Genomic DNA, 17,789 nt, shown 5'->3' with positions numbered 1-17,789 from the left:
GGCCAGGCCGGGCCCCCTCTCCCAGGGCGAGCTCTTCTCCCCAGGCCCGGGGAGATGGGGAGCTCCGCGGCTGCCGCCGCTGCTTCAGGGAGGGAAAGCCGGCGAGGGCTGGGGGCTCGGGCAGTGGGGGGCGGGGGACACCCTGAGGGGAGCCTGGCAGGCCGTTTATTCCCCACCCCCGGTGCACTTCCAAAGCATCCGAAATATCTTGGTGGAATCTTTTGGCTTTCAAATTCAAATGGCTGGGGCTCTTGAAGAGGAGAGGAGACATTTCCCAATCGCAACCATAAAAAAGGACTATAGGACCTTGGTAATCTTGGGCAAAGCACTTTACCTCCATGGGCCTCAGTTTTCTCATCTGTAAAATAAGGGAAGATTGACCTAGGTGGCTTCCACCGCCCCTTCAAGGGCTAGAAGTACGGTACTACGAGCTCCCTCGAGAGGTAAAGACTTTGGGCCCCCGCTTCTTCTCCTCTACCCCTCCCAGTCCAGTTGACCCTTGGCTAGACCTTTGACCCGGTGCCTGATTGGGTAGGATTTATTGGCCACTTAAAGCTCTAGGTGCCTCCCGGGACATTCTTAGAAATGCTAGTAAAGGGCTGTGTTGTTATGCTTCCCCCTACGCTGATACATCAAATTCGGCCAAAAAAGTTTTTTAATTTATTATTTTTTAAAAGAAAACTACCAAACTATTTATCAAGAGACCTGAGTTTTGCCACTAGTCAGCTACGTTTTCACGAGTGATTTTATCACGCCAAATCTATTTTTTCATCTGTAAAATGAGGTGGGTCTTAATCCAAAAGTTCCTAACCTTTTTTTGTGAGTTGGTTCCCTTCTCAGATATGTTTTAAATGTATAAAAGAAAATGCATAGGATTATAAATGTTTTAGCACAATTCCTGTCATGTGGTAGGCCTAGTGCTTAATAAATGTTTATTAGACTGTATAAAGAAAACCTTTTATATTGAAATTGTAAATATCAAATGTAAATGTCAAAATTGTAATGACAAATTGTAAATGTCAAAATACTTTCAAAAAAAGGCTCATCCAGCCCATTTTAAAAACTACTGGACTACATTTTTTTAAAACCCTTACCTTCAGTCTTAGAGTCAATACTGTGTGTTGGTTTAAGGCAGAAGATCGGTAAGGGCTAGGCCATGGGGGTTAAGTAACTTGCCCTGGGTCACACAGCTAGGAAGTGTCTGAGGCCACATTTGAACCCAGGGCCTGGCTCTCAAAGTCTCATTCATAGGCTGATAGGGCTCAAGGAAGACCTTTGAAGCCATCTAGTTCAACCCTCTCATTTTACATGTGTGTAGAGTGACCCAGGGAGAAGGAATTTGACCAGGCTCCTAGAAGTAGCAGCAAAAATATGGATGCATTTTAGACTAAAATCTGGTTACTGATCAACATCTTTGCCCAGTACTTAGGCTCTTTTCCTATCTACTTTATGTAAAATTCATTGTTGTCTTGGAATGTTTAAATACTAAACTACATAAATAAGTGTCATAGGGACATTATCCATTCTCTTAGATTTTTTTGAAATTCAGAGACTATTGTAGGGACTAGACAGGCATCCTAGAATTAGAAAAGGCTTATTTTTGTAAGAACTAAACTTAAAAATATTCAAACAATCCTACCTAACTCACATTAATTTACAGATTATTTTATTAACCAAAATTCTTGTTAAATCCTTCACAGTGGCCATTTCAGTGAGGAATGAGATCATAGAGCTGGAAAGGAACTTGAGGCCATCTAGTCTAAATCCCTCATTTTATTTATGAAGGAACTCAAAGACCTAGGAAAGTTAAGTGGCTTGCCCAAGATCACACAACTAGTAAACATCAGAGGCAATTTTCATTTCTCTTTTGTTTTGATACATTTCTTGTTCGATCTTGGATCCTATTTTGGATCAATGTTAAAACTTATTTACTAGGGGGCAGCTGGGTAGCTCAGTGGATTGAGAGCCAGGCCTAGAGATGAGAGGTCCTAGGTTCAAATCTGGCCTCAGCCACTTCCCAGCTGTGTGACCCTGGGCAAGTCACTTGACCCCCATTGCCTACCCTTATCAGTCTTCTGCCTTGGAGCCAACACACAGTATTGACTCCAAGACGGAAGGTAAGGTTTAAAAAAAAAACAACTTATTTACTAACTTCGAAAAATATTTTTTAATAACTAATAATATTGGTTTGCAGCTGTACAACTTAGACCAGACCCACTGTTCCAAGCTATAAACTATTTAGTTTTAAGAATTATATTCTGAAAAATTAAGAATTTTTTTTTATGGTTATGATCCACAACTGTACCATATTACTTCAGACTCACAAACACCAGTTAATGACATAGGTAAGTAAGGGAAGGGTTAGTGAAAAATAGTTGAGGAATTATTTTTGTAGATAGTGTATAACCATATAATATTTGTAATTTTGTAAATGTGTGTTTCATTTTACTATGCAATGGAAAATTTGTAGGTAATTTTAATTGTAAATAGTTAAAAAATCACTTTTAGTCTTCTTGAGTTTGGCAACAGAAGGTTAATATTTTCAGATTGGTCAGATATAACTTAATCATGCTCAGACCAGAAGTTCTTAATCTTTTTTGTGTCATGAGAGTCTAATGAAGCCTATACCTCTTGAAATGTTTTTAAACCACAAAATACAGGGATACAAAGGAAATCAAATAGTATTAAAATACAACGTCCAATGTGTTTTTTAAGTTTATACAACCCTTAGGGTAAGACCCACTGTTCTAGACTAATATATAAAATTATTTTCTTGTTTCAATTTAGTTTCTTTTAGTAAAAGTTGATTGCTGGGGCAGCTAGGTCGCCCAATGGCTAGAGTACTAGACCTGGAGTCCAGGGGAATCCTTTCAAATCTAGATTCAGACACTTCCTAGCAGTGTAACCCAGGCAAGTTACTTAACCTTGTTTGCCTAACCCTTATCATTCTGTCTTACAGTTGTTACTAGAACAGAAAGGAAAGGTTTAAATTTTTTAAAAAGTTGATGGCTACTCTTTTTAGACTCTAGGAAAATGAATGCCATTTAAGAAAAAAACCCACAAAATTTGTGAAGAATTTCTGATCTTAGGAAGAGAATGAAAATATCATAAAATATTGAATATAGCATATTTCAGGGCAATCTTCTAAGCAACTTGTATATAAAAGGCATGACTTTTTTTGTTAGAGGCTGACAGTCTTCTGAACCAAACTATTTTAGCAAAATTAATTTGCACCAGAAAGAAAAGTTTCAAGTATTTTCAAATGTAAATAATTAAATATGGGCATTTTATGTATGTGGACAGAGACTTTTGCCTATATATAAAAATGTTCTTTACTGAAGTCCAACTCCAGTTCCTCATTGTGGTAAGGAAGTTTTCAAAGGCGAAGTTAAAACATGTAAATTTTGGCAGATGCTTCCAAGCTAGAAAGGCTTGGTAACTGACCACCAGACTGGCCATAAGGTGATGGATTTTCCAGCTTCATTTAATGAAGACTTTCTATTAAGGCATAGAAGGAGTGTAGTCATAGTGGTTGGGAAGGGCAAAGAATGATACTCATACCTACAAAGTCCTTGTGTTTCACTGAAGTATTGAAAAAAGTAGGTATGATAACTTACATGGTAGTAGAATGCATTAATTGCTTTTTATATGACATCTTATGAGCTACATTAGTGATAGGGAACAGAATATAACATCAAATTGCCTTTTAACCAAGACTAATCCATTTCTAGTTCAGAGTCAACTAGCATTTATTAAATGCCTACTATGTGCCAGGCACTCTGTTAAACCCTTGAGATACAAAGAAAGGAGGGGGGGAAAAACTTCTCACAAGGGGGTTACAGTAATGGGGGAGACAAAAAACAAACATTTTTTGAAGTATTTAGTATTTGTCAAATAGTGTGCATTTTACAAATATTATCTCATTTGATTCTCACAACAGCCTGTAAAATAGGTGCCATTGTAATCCTTATTTTACAGTTGAAGAAACCCAGGCAGATAGGTTAAGTGACTTTCCCAGGATCACACAGAGGATAGTTTTGTACTCAGGTCTACTTGACTCAAGCCTTAGCATTTTATCCACTACTCCAAGTAGTTATACACAAACACTATATTTAGGATAATTTGGGTGGAGGAGAAGGGAACTAAGAGATCATCTCAAGGGGAAACACTAAGATTAAAGAGCACTGGGAAAGGCTTTTTGCAAAAGATGGGATTTTAGCTGAGACTTGAAGGAAGCCAGAGAAAAGAGGCTGAGATAAGAAAGAAGATCATTTCAGGCATGGAGAACAGCCAGAAAAACACTTGTAAGAGGATGTAGTGTCATGTACAAGGAACAACAATCTAGTGTTGTTGGATCATATAGTAAATAGAGAAGAATAAGATCTACAGAGTTAGGGTTTTTGAGAGGCTTTGAAAGCCAGAGAATATAAATTTGAAATCCTTTTTTCAATCCTCATTCTTCTTGGCCTCTCTGCAGCCTTTGGTACTATCATATCATCCTTCTTGATACTCTCTTCTCTAGGTACGTCACACTACTCTTTTCCTATTTCTTCTCTTATCTGTCCCATCACTTCTTAGAGTCTTTTGCTGAATCTTCAACCAGGTTATACCCACTAACCATGGGTGACCCCCCACAGTTCTGTCTCGTGCCCTCTTCTCTTGTCCTTCTATACTATTTTGTTTGGTGACATTGTTTGCTGCCATGGATTTAATTATCTCTGTGCTGATGATTCTCAAAACTACCTATCCCGTCCTAATCTCTTAGCTGACCTCTAGTCTTGTATCTCTGGCTGCCTAGTAGATATCTTGAACTGGATGTCCTTTAGACATCTTAAACTCGATGTATCCAAACTCAAATTTCCTCACAAGCCCTATGTGGTTGTTTAGTTGTGTCTGACTTCTCCTGATCCCATTTGGGGTTTTCATAGCAAAGATACTGGAGTGGTTTGTCATTTCCTTCTGCAGTTCATTTGACAGATGAAGAAAATGAGGCAAACAGGGTTAGGTGACTTGCCTAGGGACACACAGCTAGTAAATGTCTGAGGCCAGATATGAACTCTAGTCTTCCTGACCTGGCATTCATCCTCCTACCCTACCAAATTTCACTCTGTTGAAAGCATGACCATCCTCCCCATCCCCCAGGCTCTCAATTTAGATGTCATTCTTGAATCCTTACTATCTCTCCCCACTACCCCCTACCATATCTAATCTGTTGCCAAGGCCTATCAGTTTCATCTTTGCAATATTTATCCAACAAACCTCTTCTTTTCTCTGATCCTTCCACCTCTCTGGTGTCAGCCCTCATCTTGTCGCACCTGGACTACTGTAATGGACTGCTGGTGGGTCTGCCTGCCTCAGGTCTCTCCCTATTCTAGTTCATCCTCTATTCAGTTGCCAAAGTGATTTTTCTAAAATACAGATCTGTTACCCCTCCCCCCACATACACTCAATAAACTCCAGTTTATTAACTTTATCTATCTCCTCTATGATCAAATATAAAACCCTCTGTTTGGCATTTAAAGCCCTTAATAACCTAGAACACCTCCATCCTGTACTTTTCTATTCTTATACTTTATATCTCCTCCCCAACTTATTCAGCCTTATAACTTATACCCCTGCCTGAAGTACTCTTTGATCCATTGACACTGGCCTCTTTGGTTCTCTTCAAACTATTCTTGACTACAAATATTTTCACTGGCTATGAAAATTCCATGCCTAGAATGTTCTCCCTTCCCATCTCCACCTTCTGGCTTCCTTGACTTTCTTTGAATCTCAGCTAAAACTTCACCTTCTACAGGAAGCCTTTTTCCAATCTCTTCATTCTAGTGCCTTTTCTCTGTTGATTATTTTCTTTATCATGTACATAGCTTACTTTTACATATTTGTTTGCATGTTTTTCCCCATTAAATTGTGAGCTCCTTGAAGGCAATGTCTGTATTTGTATTTCTGTGTATTCTTAGCACTGTGCCTGACAAGTAATAATACTTAATAACTTCATATTGACTGACTGATTGGCGGATCCTGGAGGTAATGGGTGGAAGAATGAAAGAGAGGAAGAAAATAAGCATTTATAGAGTGTTTACTATATGTTAGATGCTGTGCTAAGCAAGTTATAAATATTTTATCATCACAACAACCCTATTAGGTAGGCATGGCTATCATCCTATTTTATTGCTGAGGAAACTGAGGTTAAATGACCTAATATCTAAGGCCAAATTTGGACTCAGGTCTTCTTAACTCCAAGTCCAGGGCTCTATCTATTATGTCATCTTGATGCCACTTGAATTTATTGAATGGAGAGAGGGGATGGGATATGGTCAGACTTGCATTTTTAAGAAACTTAAAATGGCCACTGTAGAGGATGAATTCAAATGGGAATAGTTGAGGCAGGGAGACCAACAAGCAGGCTGTGGCATTAATCCAGGTGTCAGGTGATGAGTATCTGCACCAGAATGGTAGCAGTATCAGAGGAGAGATGGGGGGATGTGTGAGATACTACAGAAGAGTGTATTTACAGGTCTTGGAAACATTGCATGGTGGAGGAGGGGGCGGTGTTTGTAGGGGAAAGGTAAGGTTAGAGTGATGTGTGAGGATGATGCCTAGATTGTGAGCCTAGGTGATTTGGAAAGATTGTAGGGTCCTCATCTATAATAGAATATTTAGGAAAGAAGAGGAGAGAGTTTGGAAGAAAAGGTTGTGTGTTCAGTTTTAGAAATGTTGAATTTAATATTCCTACTGGACATCCAATTTGAGATGTCTAAAAGGCATGATTAGAGGTCAGCAGATAAGTGAAGGCTGAATAGGTAAATCATCAGCATAGAAATGATAATTGAATCCATGGGAGCTGATGAGATCAAGTGAAATAGTATAGAAGGAAAAGAGGCCCCAGAACAGAACCCTATACAACACCCATGTTTAGTGGGGATAGCCTTGATAAGCATCTAACAAAGGAGACTGAAAGAGAGGTTAGATAAAGAGAGGAGAACCAGGAAAAAGTACTGTCACAAGATTCTGGAAAGAAGAGAGTATCTAGAAGGGGATGCTCAATAGTGTCAAAAGCAATAGAGAGGTCAAACAGAATGAAATTTGGGATAAAGTGTTTATGATTGGTACTTAAGAGAAACTTTGGAGAGCTCAATTTCAGTTTAATTATGAAATAGGAAACTTAGATTCAAAGACTTAACAAAGTGAGGGGAAAGGAAAGGCTGCTATTGAAGACAAACAACCTTCTCAACAAAAGGGAAGAGAAATATAGGATAAGGTCTCATTTCCCTACTATTTCTAGGCAGTAGGGAATTAGTCAATTGACAAAGAATAATTAAATGAAAGTTGGGATTATTAATTAATAATAATAAAATTAGTTAGATAAAATTAATATTAATCATTAATGAGAGAGAGGGAAAAGTTTAGTTCTAGACCAATCTAAAGTGAAACTATTTTGTGTGTTCTACTTAAGGCATCCTGCATTTTCAAGATTGACTGTGGGTCATTTCTGGTGTTGGAGATACAAGAGAGACCAAGCTTCCCCCAAGGGTTTGGGTAACTATGAAGTTTAGAAGGCCCTATTCAGTCTGAAGACAATAGTGTCTTCCTAATCACTGTGACACATCATGGACCCATTCTAGAATAACTGAATCCCCTAAAGAGAAATGCAAAACTGAACCAGCTTCCTTTATGACCACAAGCTTAATTTGATCCTTTCCTATGGATGCTGGTAATAGGTTTCATGTGAATGAAACAGACATGTGTATTTAAATAACGAAACTAAATGACTCACTAGATAAACTTTTTAGTGGGTAAAAGAAAGCTAAAATGTTCTCTGATTTGGTAGAGATGTAAAATAAATTTGGAGATTTTTTTTTACTTTAAAACTATGAATATTTATGAACAATTCAAAATTATGTCATTAAATCTCTTATCCCATGATTGTCTACTAGACATAAAATCTAAAAGAAGAAATTGGATCTGGAAATCTCTGTTATTGCTCTTATATCTATGAGTGCTTATTTTATTCAGTTAGGTTTGTTTGTTTTTCCTAAAACAGTCAAATTTAAAGTTTTCCCCTCTACTAATATGGGTTATCTTAGTGGACAAGGAAAGAGGAGGAGTGGGGTATTATGCAACACAAATTAAATTAAAGGTATTGGTTTTCAATTTTAGGTGTTATTAAGAAGCCTCACTTCTATTGTTTCCGAACAAGGGCTGCTCCTCATGAAAGCTTTATGAAACATTTTGGCAAATAACAACTTCTGCATGGTATTTAAAATGAGATGGTTCTGGTCATTGAACTCCAGCTCTAAGGTGAAGTAAAACACTGTTCCCTTGAAGAAATTAATTTGGGTAGGTATCTCTCCATTAGCTATTTTATTTCTCTTTATATTTATCACATTATTGGTTGGGTTCTTTAGATAGCCTTTAGATAGATAGAAATCAAAGAAAAAAGAGCAACAGAAACATCTGCTATTATTAATTCGATGGATACAAAGTAGACTAGTGAAACTGTTCACTGGAATTATACTACATCCTATTTTGGAGGAGATTGGTGGCTACAGAATTTTAGTAATCTCCCTGCTATTGCTATAAAATAAATCTAAATTGCAGGTGGTCTTTACCTTAGGAAGGGTATATATGTCAGAAGTTCATTTCCTATAATTTGGAATTCACATTGCATTTTCCCATAGAAACCTTGATGCGCATAAAAGAAGACATTTTTCTGATCTCTGTTCTGAATCCCAGTTAGTGAACAGGGATCAGTTAAATTCCATGAGATTAGGAAGATCTGGATTTGAACACCCCTACCATTGTTCATCCATACAAATCATTCCAAAGTCAGGGAACTACTTATATTTAAATGCCAAATATTTCAATTCTTCTATTGATATTTTCTTTTTTATATTGGTTGTGTTCTCCTTTTTTCTTTTTAGGTACTTTTTGCTAAAAAATCTCTTAACAGTTAAAAGGTCTTAACAAAGTTAAGATAGGTCTCATATAGGAATGTTTTTGATTACTTTGTGCTTTGGAGCTTATTGACATTTTCAGGTAAGTGCTAAATTTTTGCAAAAACTATTGTCTCCTTTTATCACAAGTTATTTTTATGATTTGATATCCCTTTATCTCCAAAAACCTTTTCCTTTTCTGTACCTTATTATTTATATCTATAATTAGTCCCCTTTTGTAAATTTTCCCTTTTATTATTGGATTTAGTCCAAATTCTCATATATTTTATTTACCTTCCATTTTGCTACTAATTACCATCTGTCATCTTTTCCTTTGTTTTCTCACTAGCCTTCTTATAGCCTCACTGCTAATCCCCATCTGTTCTTTCAGGTTATCTTCATTCTCTTCAGAAGACTTCATAATGGAATCTATGAATTCTCTAATAGCTAGAGTAAAACAGAACAAAATAAAGCTATAAGTAATTCTTACATTATAATCCATTTCCCACCAGAGTGATAAACCATACAAGTACCATTTTTATTTGGCATTTTACTGCCAAACTATCAATATCTTGCATATTTCTTACAAAATGGTTACCAGAAGTTAATTTTGGATCAAGTGTCTTCTTTTGTCTTTGCTGTTTAACCTCTGACAGCTCTTCATTATTAATATTCTAGTAAGCATTGGATTTAAAATTTTTAATTAAGCTAACTATCTTTAATAAATTTTAAAATGCCCAATAGAATAAGAATTTTAAACTGCAAAAAATCATACAATACTACATTTTGGTCAGATTTTACAATGGCAAATAGAATCAGGAATGTTTTAAAACTTTTTTTAAACATAAAATGATTTTGATGAATAATATTTGGTGTTTTAATAGTATAGTTAGCCTACCTTTTTATTTCTGTTTTGCTTCTTTGAGTTTTTTTTAATTTAACTTTCTCATAATAGCTCGTTAGGATATATTACTAAGTATACTTTCATTTTGATCTTTAAAAAATAACCTAGTCCCATGGTCCCTTTTATACCTGCCCTTCTGACTGTTAGATTGTAGAATCATACAATAAGAACTCAATAATATTTTGGATATCATTTTAGATGGTAGTTAGATATGGTGCTTTAAACTTATGTATCTACTTAAATGTAGTTGCAATTTAATATTGATGTCTCTCCACCAGTATAAATCACAATCCCTTTATACTTTCATCTTTTCTATGTTTTTTCATTCACATCTTTTTTTGGCAGACATCATAGATGAACATATATCTCCCTGGTTATATGCCTTGTATGTGATGTCAGTGTTAGGAAGATCAAATAAAGTTAATCTCTATAGACATAGTTACCACTAAATCTCATTTAATCTTAACATATTCCCTGTCCTGCCTTTAAGCCTTTACTTATACGTTTGCTCATGCCTAGAATAGACATCCCTAGCTCCATATGCATCTCATGATTCCATGCCTTTTTTCCATCTCTTCCATAAATTCAATTGCAAGCTTCTCCATAAAACTTTCTCTGACACCTTTTTCCCCTCCCCTGTTCCAAGTGAAAGTGATCTTTCCCTCATTGAAATTCCAATGGCATTTTCCTTGGACTTAGAATTGACACTTATCTCACTTTCCTTCACTTCATAGGGTTTACATGGTTTTTTTCCTTTATTGATCACATTTGCCTTCATATCAGACTACCACATCCCTGAAAGCAGAGTCTCTGTTTTATCCTCAAGGCCTAGCACAATGTCTGTTATGTGGAAGGAATGTTTCCTGAACTGAATCTTGTCGGAGGCAAGCCTATAAAGCTCTCTTTAGCTTTGCCTAGTCAAATGTCTTTTTAAAATCAGCATAGATATACCAAGTTCTGTATTCTCTACATTTGTCATTGTGGGACTGTAAAGATGCCATCTGCTCTAGAAAATTAACTGCAAAAGCCTGTCTGGTCTCTTCTGTTTTCATCAAAAATACTCTTGTGCATAAACCGTAAAGATTTTATAGAGGTGAGAAATTAAACACATTATGAGTTGGCAGTTACTGATGTCTTTGCAGTCACCATTTTTTTGGTTAAAGAGCCAACCATGATCTTTTCCATTCTTTTGAAAGCTAGCTTTCTTTAAGGGATATCCAAAATAGATTATCGAATGCCTTCAAAATCTTCTTGTCTCCATAGATTCATCATCAAATGTTTATTAAAAATTTGTGTGCCACAATTATACCTGTAAAATCTATATCAGATTGCTTGCTATTTCAGGGAGTGGGGAGGGATGGGAAGAAGGGTGAGAATTTGGCTCAAACTTATTTTTAAATTTAAAAATGTTTTTTCATGTAGTTAAGGAAAAAAACAAAATATCAAAAATTTAAAAATAAAAATAAGGAATTAATGTACCAGGTACCATGCTAGTCACTGGGGATTGAGAAACAAAATAGTTCCTGCCCTTTAGTTTACATTCTTTGTATGGTTGCATTGGGATAAAACAATATGAATATTTAAAAATCATATACTAAATATATTAAAAGATTTTGAGGGGTGGGAATGGGAACATTCTAGCAATTAAGGAATACAGAATAGGCATCCTGTAAAAGATCACACATGAGGAACAGCTAGATGCTTCAAGGTAGACAGAGAACCAGACCTGGAGAAGGGAGGTCTTGGATTCATATCTGATGTCAGACACTTTCTAATTGTGTGACTGGGTAAATCACTTAATTCTAATGGCCTAACCCTTACTGCTCTTCTGCCTTGGAACCGATACTTTGTATTGATTCTAAGACAGAAAATATGGTGTTTTGTTTTCATTTTAAGTAAATAAATAAATAATTGCGAATGAGTTAAGCCTTGGAACAAACAAGAATTCTAAGAACCAAATATGAGGAGGGAGTGCATGGTAGGTCCAGAAGATGCTTGTACAAAGGTACAGAGACAAGAGAGGGAAATTGTGTGCAAGGAATGACTAGGCCATTTGGCTAAAATATAGAATCATTGAAGAATGATGATTCAGAAAAGTGTCTAAGTAAATCAAGGAACTAAGAGCAAAATCATTAAAACACAGAAAGGAGAGCATTTCCAGGATGAAGGGTCTGGCAGCAATGCCAAATGCCATATAGAGGTCAAGGACCATGAAAACTATGAAGTAATCATAGATGTCATGTTAACTGTCATTTACTACTACTTCATCGGTAACTCAGTCAATAAAAATTCATTAAACACCTGCTGTGTATCAGGCACTATACTAAGCACTTAAATACAAGTAAAGAACCCCTGACTTCAAGGAGTTTAAAACTGAATGGGGGAAGACAACACACAAAAGGAAGTTGAAAAGTGGAGGTGGAGGGAAAAATTCTGGGTCATGATGGAGAGAAGCAGAAAAAGCAGTGCAGCTGGTGGGAAATGGGGAGGAGAAAGCTATGCTGGGCCCACTAATTAAATAGAGGTTTTGAAATTTGTGGCTCTGCCCTCCCATCACAGGGGCTGAGGCTTCCGATGAGATGTCAGTACCAAGGCTGATTTAATCTTACAGGATTACAAGATTTCTCATTCTGGCTCCGAAGCCAGATTGCAACAGGATGAAAGTGACAAAAGGAGAGGAAAGAAGAGGAAGTGAAGGTAATGAATGTAAGCAGCCTTTCCTAGGAGGTGTATTGTGAAAGAAGGGAGAGCTAGAGGACCATAGCTTAAGGGGATAGTTAGGTTAAATGAAGGGTTTTTTTTAGGATCATGTAGATTTAAACATGTTTGTACACAGCAGAGAAGTAGCCAGTACAGGAATATGGAAAATTAAAGGGTGTTAGGAAAGGTAAAGGAAAATTAAAATTGTATGGGGAAGCTACTAGAGATAATGGGATCAAGGAAATAAGTATTGAGGGATTAGCTTTGGGGGGAAAGGACTACCTCTTATCAGAAACAGGAGGAAAAGATGAGGAAGGTTGATCACAAGATTTTGAGATTTAGACAAGGAGAAAAGAAGCTATTTTAAATGGTCCCTATTTTCTTTGCATAGTATGTTAGAATCCTTTGCAGACAAGAGGGGATGGCTTGGGATGCTTAAGGAGAGAAGTTTAAAACTGCAGCTATGGGGAGTGTGATAGGGAGTCCATCAGGAAAAAAGTAAAAGGTGTTTTGCTGTAATGTAGATGCTGGTAATATTTGATTTACAAACTCCTAATGGATCCATTAGCCATCGTGTGAATTCCTTCAGCACTATTCAGCAGCATTTGACTGAGCATAAAAGCATATGTTTAGGGTAACCTAAACCTTGACAAGATATCAGTATATAATAGGTTGGGGGAGGGGGACAAGATTTTTTTTTTTCTTTATATATCTAGACAGGCCTAATTTTCTTTCCAAGTTCCATCTTATGTAGAACTACTGCTTGTTCACATAGACATCTGGTACGGCTCTGTGAAAGTCTAAATGTGTTAGTTCCACTGAGGAGATTAGATTGCTGTAGAAATGTCAGCAGAACTGTTACATTCTGCATCTCTTTTTCTGGCTTCCTCATCTATAAATGCTTCCAAGTATAATCTGGCATAAGTCTCTTATGAGGTTCTCTGCAAGCTTGTTTTCTTCACTGTTTTTTGCTAGATTGTGTGATATTGCCCATGGTTTTCTTTGTTCCTCTTCTGAAATGTTTTGTGAATAGCTTATATGTTAAAATAGGATTTTCCTTGGTTGCCATATCTTTATGCCTAGAAAAGTTAAGGTTTTTTTACTAGTTTTGCTGGCTTTTAGGTAGTATCTGAACTCTTTTGGGCTCTTTGTTTAGTAACTGTTTTGCATTGGTTAACTTCTAAGAAATGATGACAGAGACTGCCTTCATTTTTTCCATGTCTCTCTTTTCAGAATCAACAATGCTTCAACAGGTCAGATTAAAACTGCTATATATATGGCATCTTTTTATCTTTATCCTTATCCCAATCTTGCATTTACCAGATTCTGACTACAGTCATGCTGAAATGACTGCTACATCTGAAATAGATTATTTCCTGTTCAATATATATAGTCAGTTCCATTTTTGTGATGCCATTTGTTGCTAGGACTCCGAAGAAGTCTGGAAGCCCCTTGGCCTTTTTCACTTGATCCAGAACTATATTTCCCAGCATGATTTTTGCCATCTTTTCCTTTGCTCAATTTTGCATTGAATTCATCCAGTATCAAAGTGTATTTTGACTTAGTTTGGTTAGTATTGACTTTGTTTTCAGCAAGAATTTATAAAACACTCCATGTGCCAAGTACTGTGCTAGGTCCTGGATTAAAGTAACCAAAAATGGAGTGCCCCACCTCTACTAGAATAACCACCATGTACACAGATTTTTAAATAAAAAATATGTACAAAGTAAATTGTAAGTAATTTTGGAGCACTCATTAACCAATTGGCAAACATTAGAAGATGTCTGACATAGGAAGAGCGAGTACTTTGAGTTAATTTTTGAAAAGAGCTGGGAATGCCAAGAGTCAAAAATGAGGTTGAAGATCATTCTAGGCATGGGGGTACAACTTGTACAAAGACATTGAGATGGGAAATGAAATACAGCATAAAGGAGACAGTGAGTAGGCCAGTTTAACTAGAACTTAGAGAGTACATGAAGAAAAGTAATGGGAAGTTAATATGAAAACAGATTGAAGCCCAGATTACAAAAGAGTTTTAGATAGTAAGCAAAGGAGCTTATATTTTCTCCTTGAGAAGAGGGAGCCACTGGAGAGTCCTTGTTCAAGGGAGTATCAATTTGATAGCTGTTTGGAGGTAGAATTGGAGAGGGAAGACACTTGAGGCAGGGAAGCTACTGCAATAATCAAAGTGAGCATTTATGGAAGGCATGAATAAGAATTCACACAGACACATAATGAACAAATAACAGTGATGATGATAATAGCTAACATATAGCCCCTGCTATATTATTAGCATATACTATATGCTAAATGCTTTACAAATATCTAATTTGATTCTCCCAACAATCCTGGGAGTAGGTGCTGTTATTTTTCCCATTTTACAGATGAGAAAACTGAAACAAACAGGTTCAGCGATTTGACCAGGGGTTACATAGCTATTAAGTGCCTAAGGTCAAATTTGAACTCCAGTCTTCCTGACTCCAGGCCCAATGCTCTAAGACTGCACCATCTTGCTGCCCCTAAAATAACAGTTTCCTGTCACTTTTAACCATGGAATCAAATCAGCTCTGCCAAATCCTTAATTTATCTCTCCAAGAAGAACTTGAGCCATCCTTTCATTTAGACACATCCTCTCCATGTATTCCAGCTTTAACAGGAATGTCAAGATATATGTGGTTCACTTCTATTAACATGTTATTCATTGGTCTTTGGACAAACATTGTACAATGAGGACCAAAAATTTAATATTTGTTTAAAAACAATATGATTCTGAGGGCAGCTAGGTAACTCAATGGATTGAGCCAGGCTTGGACATGGGAGGTTCTGGTTTCAAATCTAGCCTCGGACACTTCTTGCTGCATGAACGTGGGCAAGTCACTTAACCCTCATTGCCCAGCCCTCACTGCTCTTCTGCCTTGAAACCAATACACAGTATTACTCTAAGCTGGAAGGTAAAGAGTTTTGTTGGTTTTTTTGAGTAGTATAATTCTTAGAACTTACTTTTCTCCTTTTCTGCTATTCTACCACCAACACTAAAAACATGGAAAGGCTATTTTACATTTTTGTCTGTTTCATAGTTTGTCATGATCATGGTAGCTAGCTTTCTCTTTTTTTTTTTTTTTTTTTTTTAAACCCTTGTACTTCGGTGTATTGTCTCATAGGTGGAAGATTGGTAAGGGTGGGCAATGAGGGTCAAGTGACTTGCCCAGGGTCACACAGCTGGGAAGTGGCTGAGGCCGGGTTTGAACCTAGGACCTCCTGTCTCTAGGCCTGACTCTCACTCCACTGAGCTACCCAGCTGCCTCCTAGCTTTCTCTTAATGAACTTTTCTATACTTATCTAGACTTATACTTTCCATTTAGTAGAACCTGTCATAACTTACACTCCATTGGCATGATGAGATATCAGATCAGTACTTTTGTGGAGGGAATTTATATTTCTAATGAAAAATGCTATAGTAGTCTTCATGTAACTAAGGTGAGAAAAAATTTAGCCTCTTATTGATTTTAACTTTTCATGTTTTCAAGTGAAATATTTTGATAAAATTGTTTGATCTAAGTGTGGAAGGTGAATATTCAAAATAGAATATATTTAGGGAAATAACATTTCTTCTTTTTCAGAGTAAGACAAATCTTATTCTGCAGCCATGAAAACTCTACTGGTTATGGACTTTGACCATACAATCATAGATGACAATAGTGACACCTGGATTGTGAAATGTGCTCCTGAGAAAAAGCTTCCCCAAGAACTAATAGATTCTTATCAAAAAGGAAAGTGGAATGAATATATGGGCAGAGTCTTTAAATATTTAGGCGATAAAAGTGTTGAGGAAGGTGAAATAAAAAAAACTATGATAAAAATGCCTTTTACTGAAGGAATGTTAGAGCTTATAAACTTTATTGGAAAGAATAAAGATCTTTATGACTGCATAATCATCTCAGATTCAAACACAGCCTTCATAGATTGGATTTTAAAAGCTGCCAATGTTGACAGTGTGTTTGATAAAGTGTTTACAAACCCAGCAGCTTTCAGTAGAGATGGTTTTCTTATTTTGGAAGGATTTCATGTTCATGAATGTGATTATTGCCCAAAGAATCTCTGCAAAAAAAAAGTTCTGATAGAATTTATAGATAAACAGTCACAAAAAGGAGTGAAATACAGCCAAATTAATTATATAGGTGATGGTGAGAATGATTTCTGTCCAATAACCTCTCTAAAGAAGAATGATGTTGCTTTTGCTCGAAAAGGATTTACTTTATATAAAATGCTTTCTGAACCGTCTCAAGAACTTGTACCTGTGGAATCTTCTGTTGTAGGTTGGTCATCAGGCATTGAAATACTTTCATATTTGCAATCATAAAAGAATGATTCATAACAAAATTGAAGATAGCTTAAGTGAATAAGAAAAGAAGCTTATGCTTAAATTTTATATGGTAGCAGAAAAAATAGTTGTTATATTCTATAGGAATATATACAATATCAATATATCCCAAATTTTCATACTTCCTTTTGAAATGCAATGCAAGAAAATGTGTTTTTAAAAAAATGTTTATAGTTCACTTGATAAAATCTCATTTATTACTTTATAAGGAGTAAGTTTATTCACTGTGCATATAATGCTTGTCAGTGTAATCTCCAACAGAGCTCAAAATTCTTAGGAATATTTGCTAATACTGAGCATGTTAGCAACTATTTTAGAGAATCATGCCAGTGAAATAATGTCTTATCAAGACTATTATACCAAAACATGTTAATTTTAAGGATCTAATTTTTAGGCTAAAATGTCCAGCATGTAATTAATTATTCTTCTGGTTTTTATTTCTTCCAAATTATTAATGGAGGCCCTTAGCCCCTAAAAGATGTACTTAGAATAATTTAATGTGGAAAAATATGTACCATTTATCCAGTTATTTTGTAAATGTAAAACATAAATAAACACATCTCATTTACCTTTATTTGTTGTAGAGAAAGTGACTTAGAGAACTAATAAGTTTAAATTATATTAGCTCACATCTAGCTTTGCAGGTAGCTATCTGCCTATATGTCAGACCTAGTAGTTTATGAAATTCCAATTGTAAAAAAAAATTTTTGGAACATTATGCAGTACATACATACCCTACATAAAACTGTCCTAACCAATCTCTTTTGGCAATAACACCATAATAGATTATTACCATATTCTGTACTGTCTTGAATTTCCTTTGGATACCCTTTAATCAACATTAACCCAGGCTCATTCAACTCATGTC

At 36.1% G+C, this 17,789-nt stretch overlaps 1 protein-coding gene across 2 annotated transcripts; it reads left to right on the top strand.

The window, feature by feature from the left end:
* The first annotated feature begins 8,268 nt into the window (after positions 1–8,268).
* PHOSPHO2 (phosphatase, orphan 2) lies at positions 8,269–17,460 on the top strand. 2 transcript variants are annotated; one of them, XM_044666518.1, is made up of 2 exons: positions 8,269–8,340; positions 16,161–17,460. In XM_044666518.1, the coding sequence occupies exon 2, from the start codon at positions 16,187–16,189 to the stop codon at positions 16,898–16,900; it is 714 nt and encodes a 237-aa protein (XP_044522453.1). In that variant the 5' UTR covers positions 8,269–8,340; positions 16,161–16,186; the 3' UTR covers positions 16,901–17,460. The 2 variants fall into 2 exon arrangements, with proteins under 2 accessions (XP_044522453.1, XP_044522452.1); XM_044666517.1 differs by lacking the exon at positions 8,269–8,340 and adding an exon at positions 8,968–9,039.
* The last annotated feature ends 329 nt before the right edge of the window (positions 17,461–17,789 follow it).

This window comes from Gracilinanus agilis, chromosome 3 (genome assembly GCF_016433145.1).
Source record: "Gracilinanus agilis isolate LMUSP501 chromosome 3, AgileGrace, whole genome shotgun sequence".
Lineage (NCBI taxonomy): Eukaryota > Metazoa > Chordata > Mammalia > Didelphimorphia > Didelphidae > Gracilinanus > Gracilinanus agilis.
This window is presented reverse-complemented; position numbering and strand designations above follow the sequence as displayed.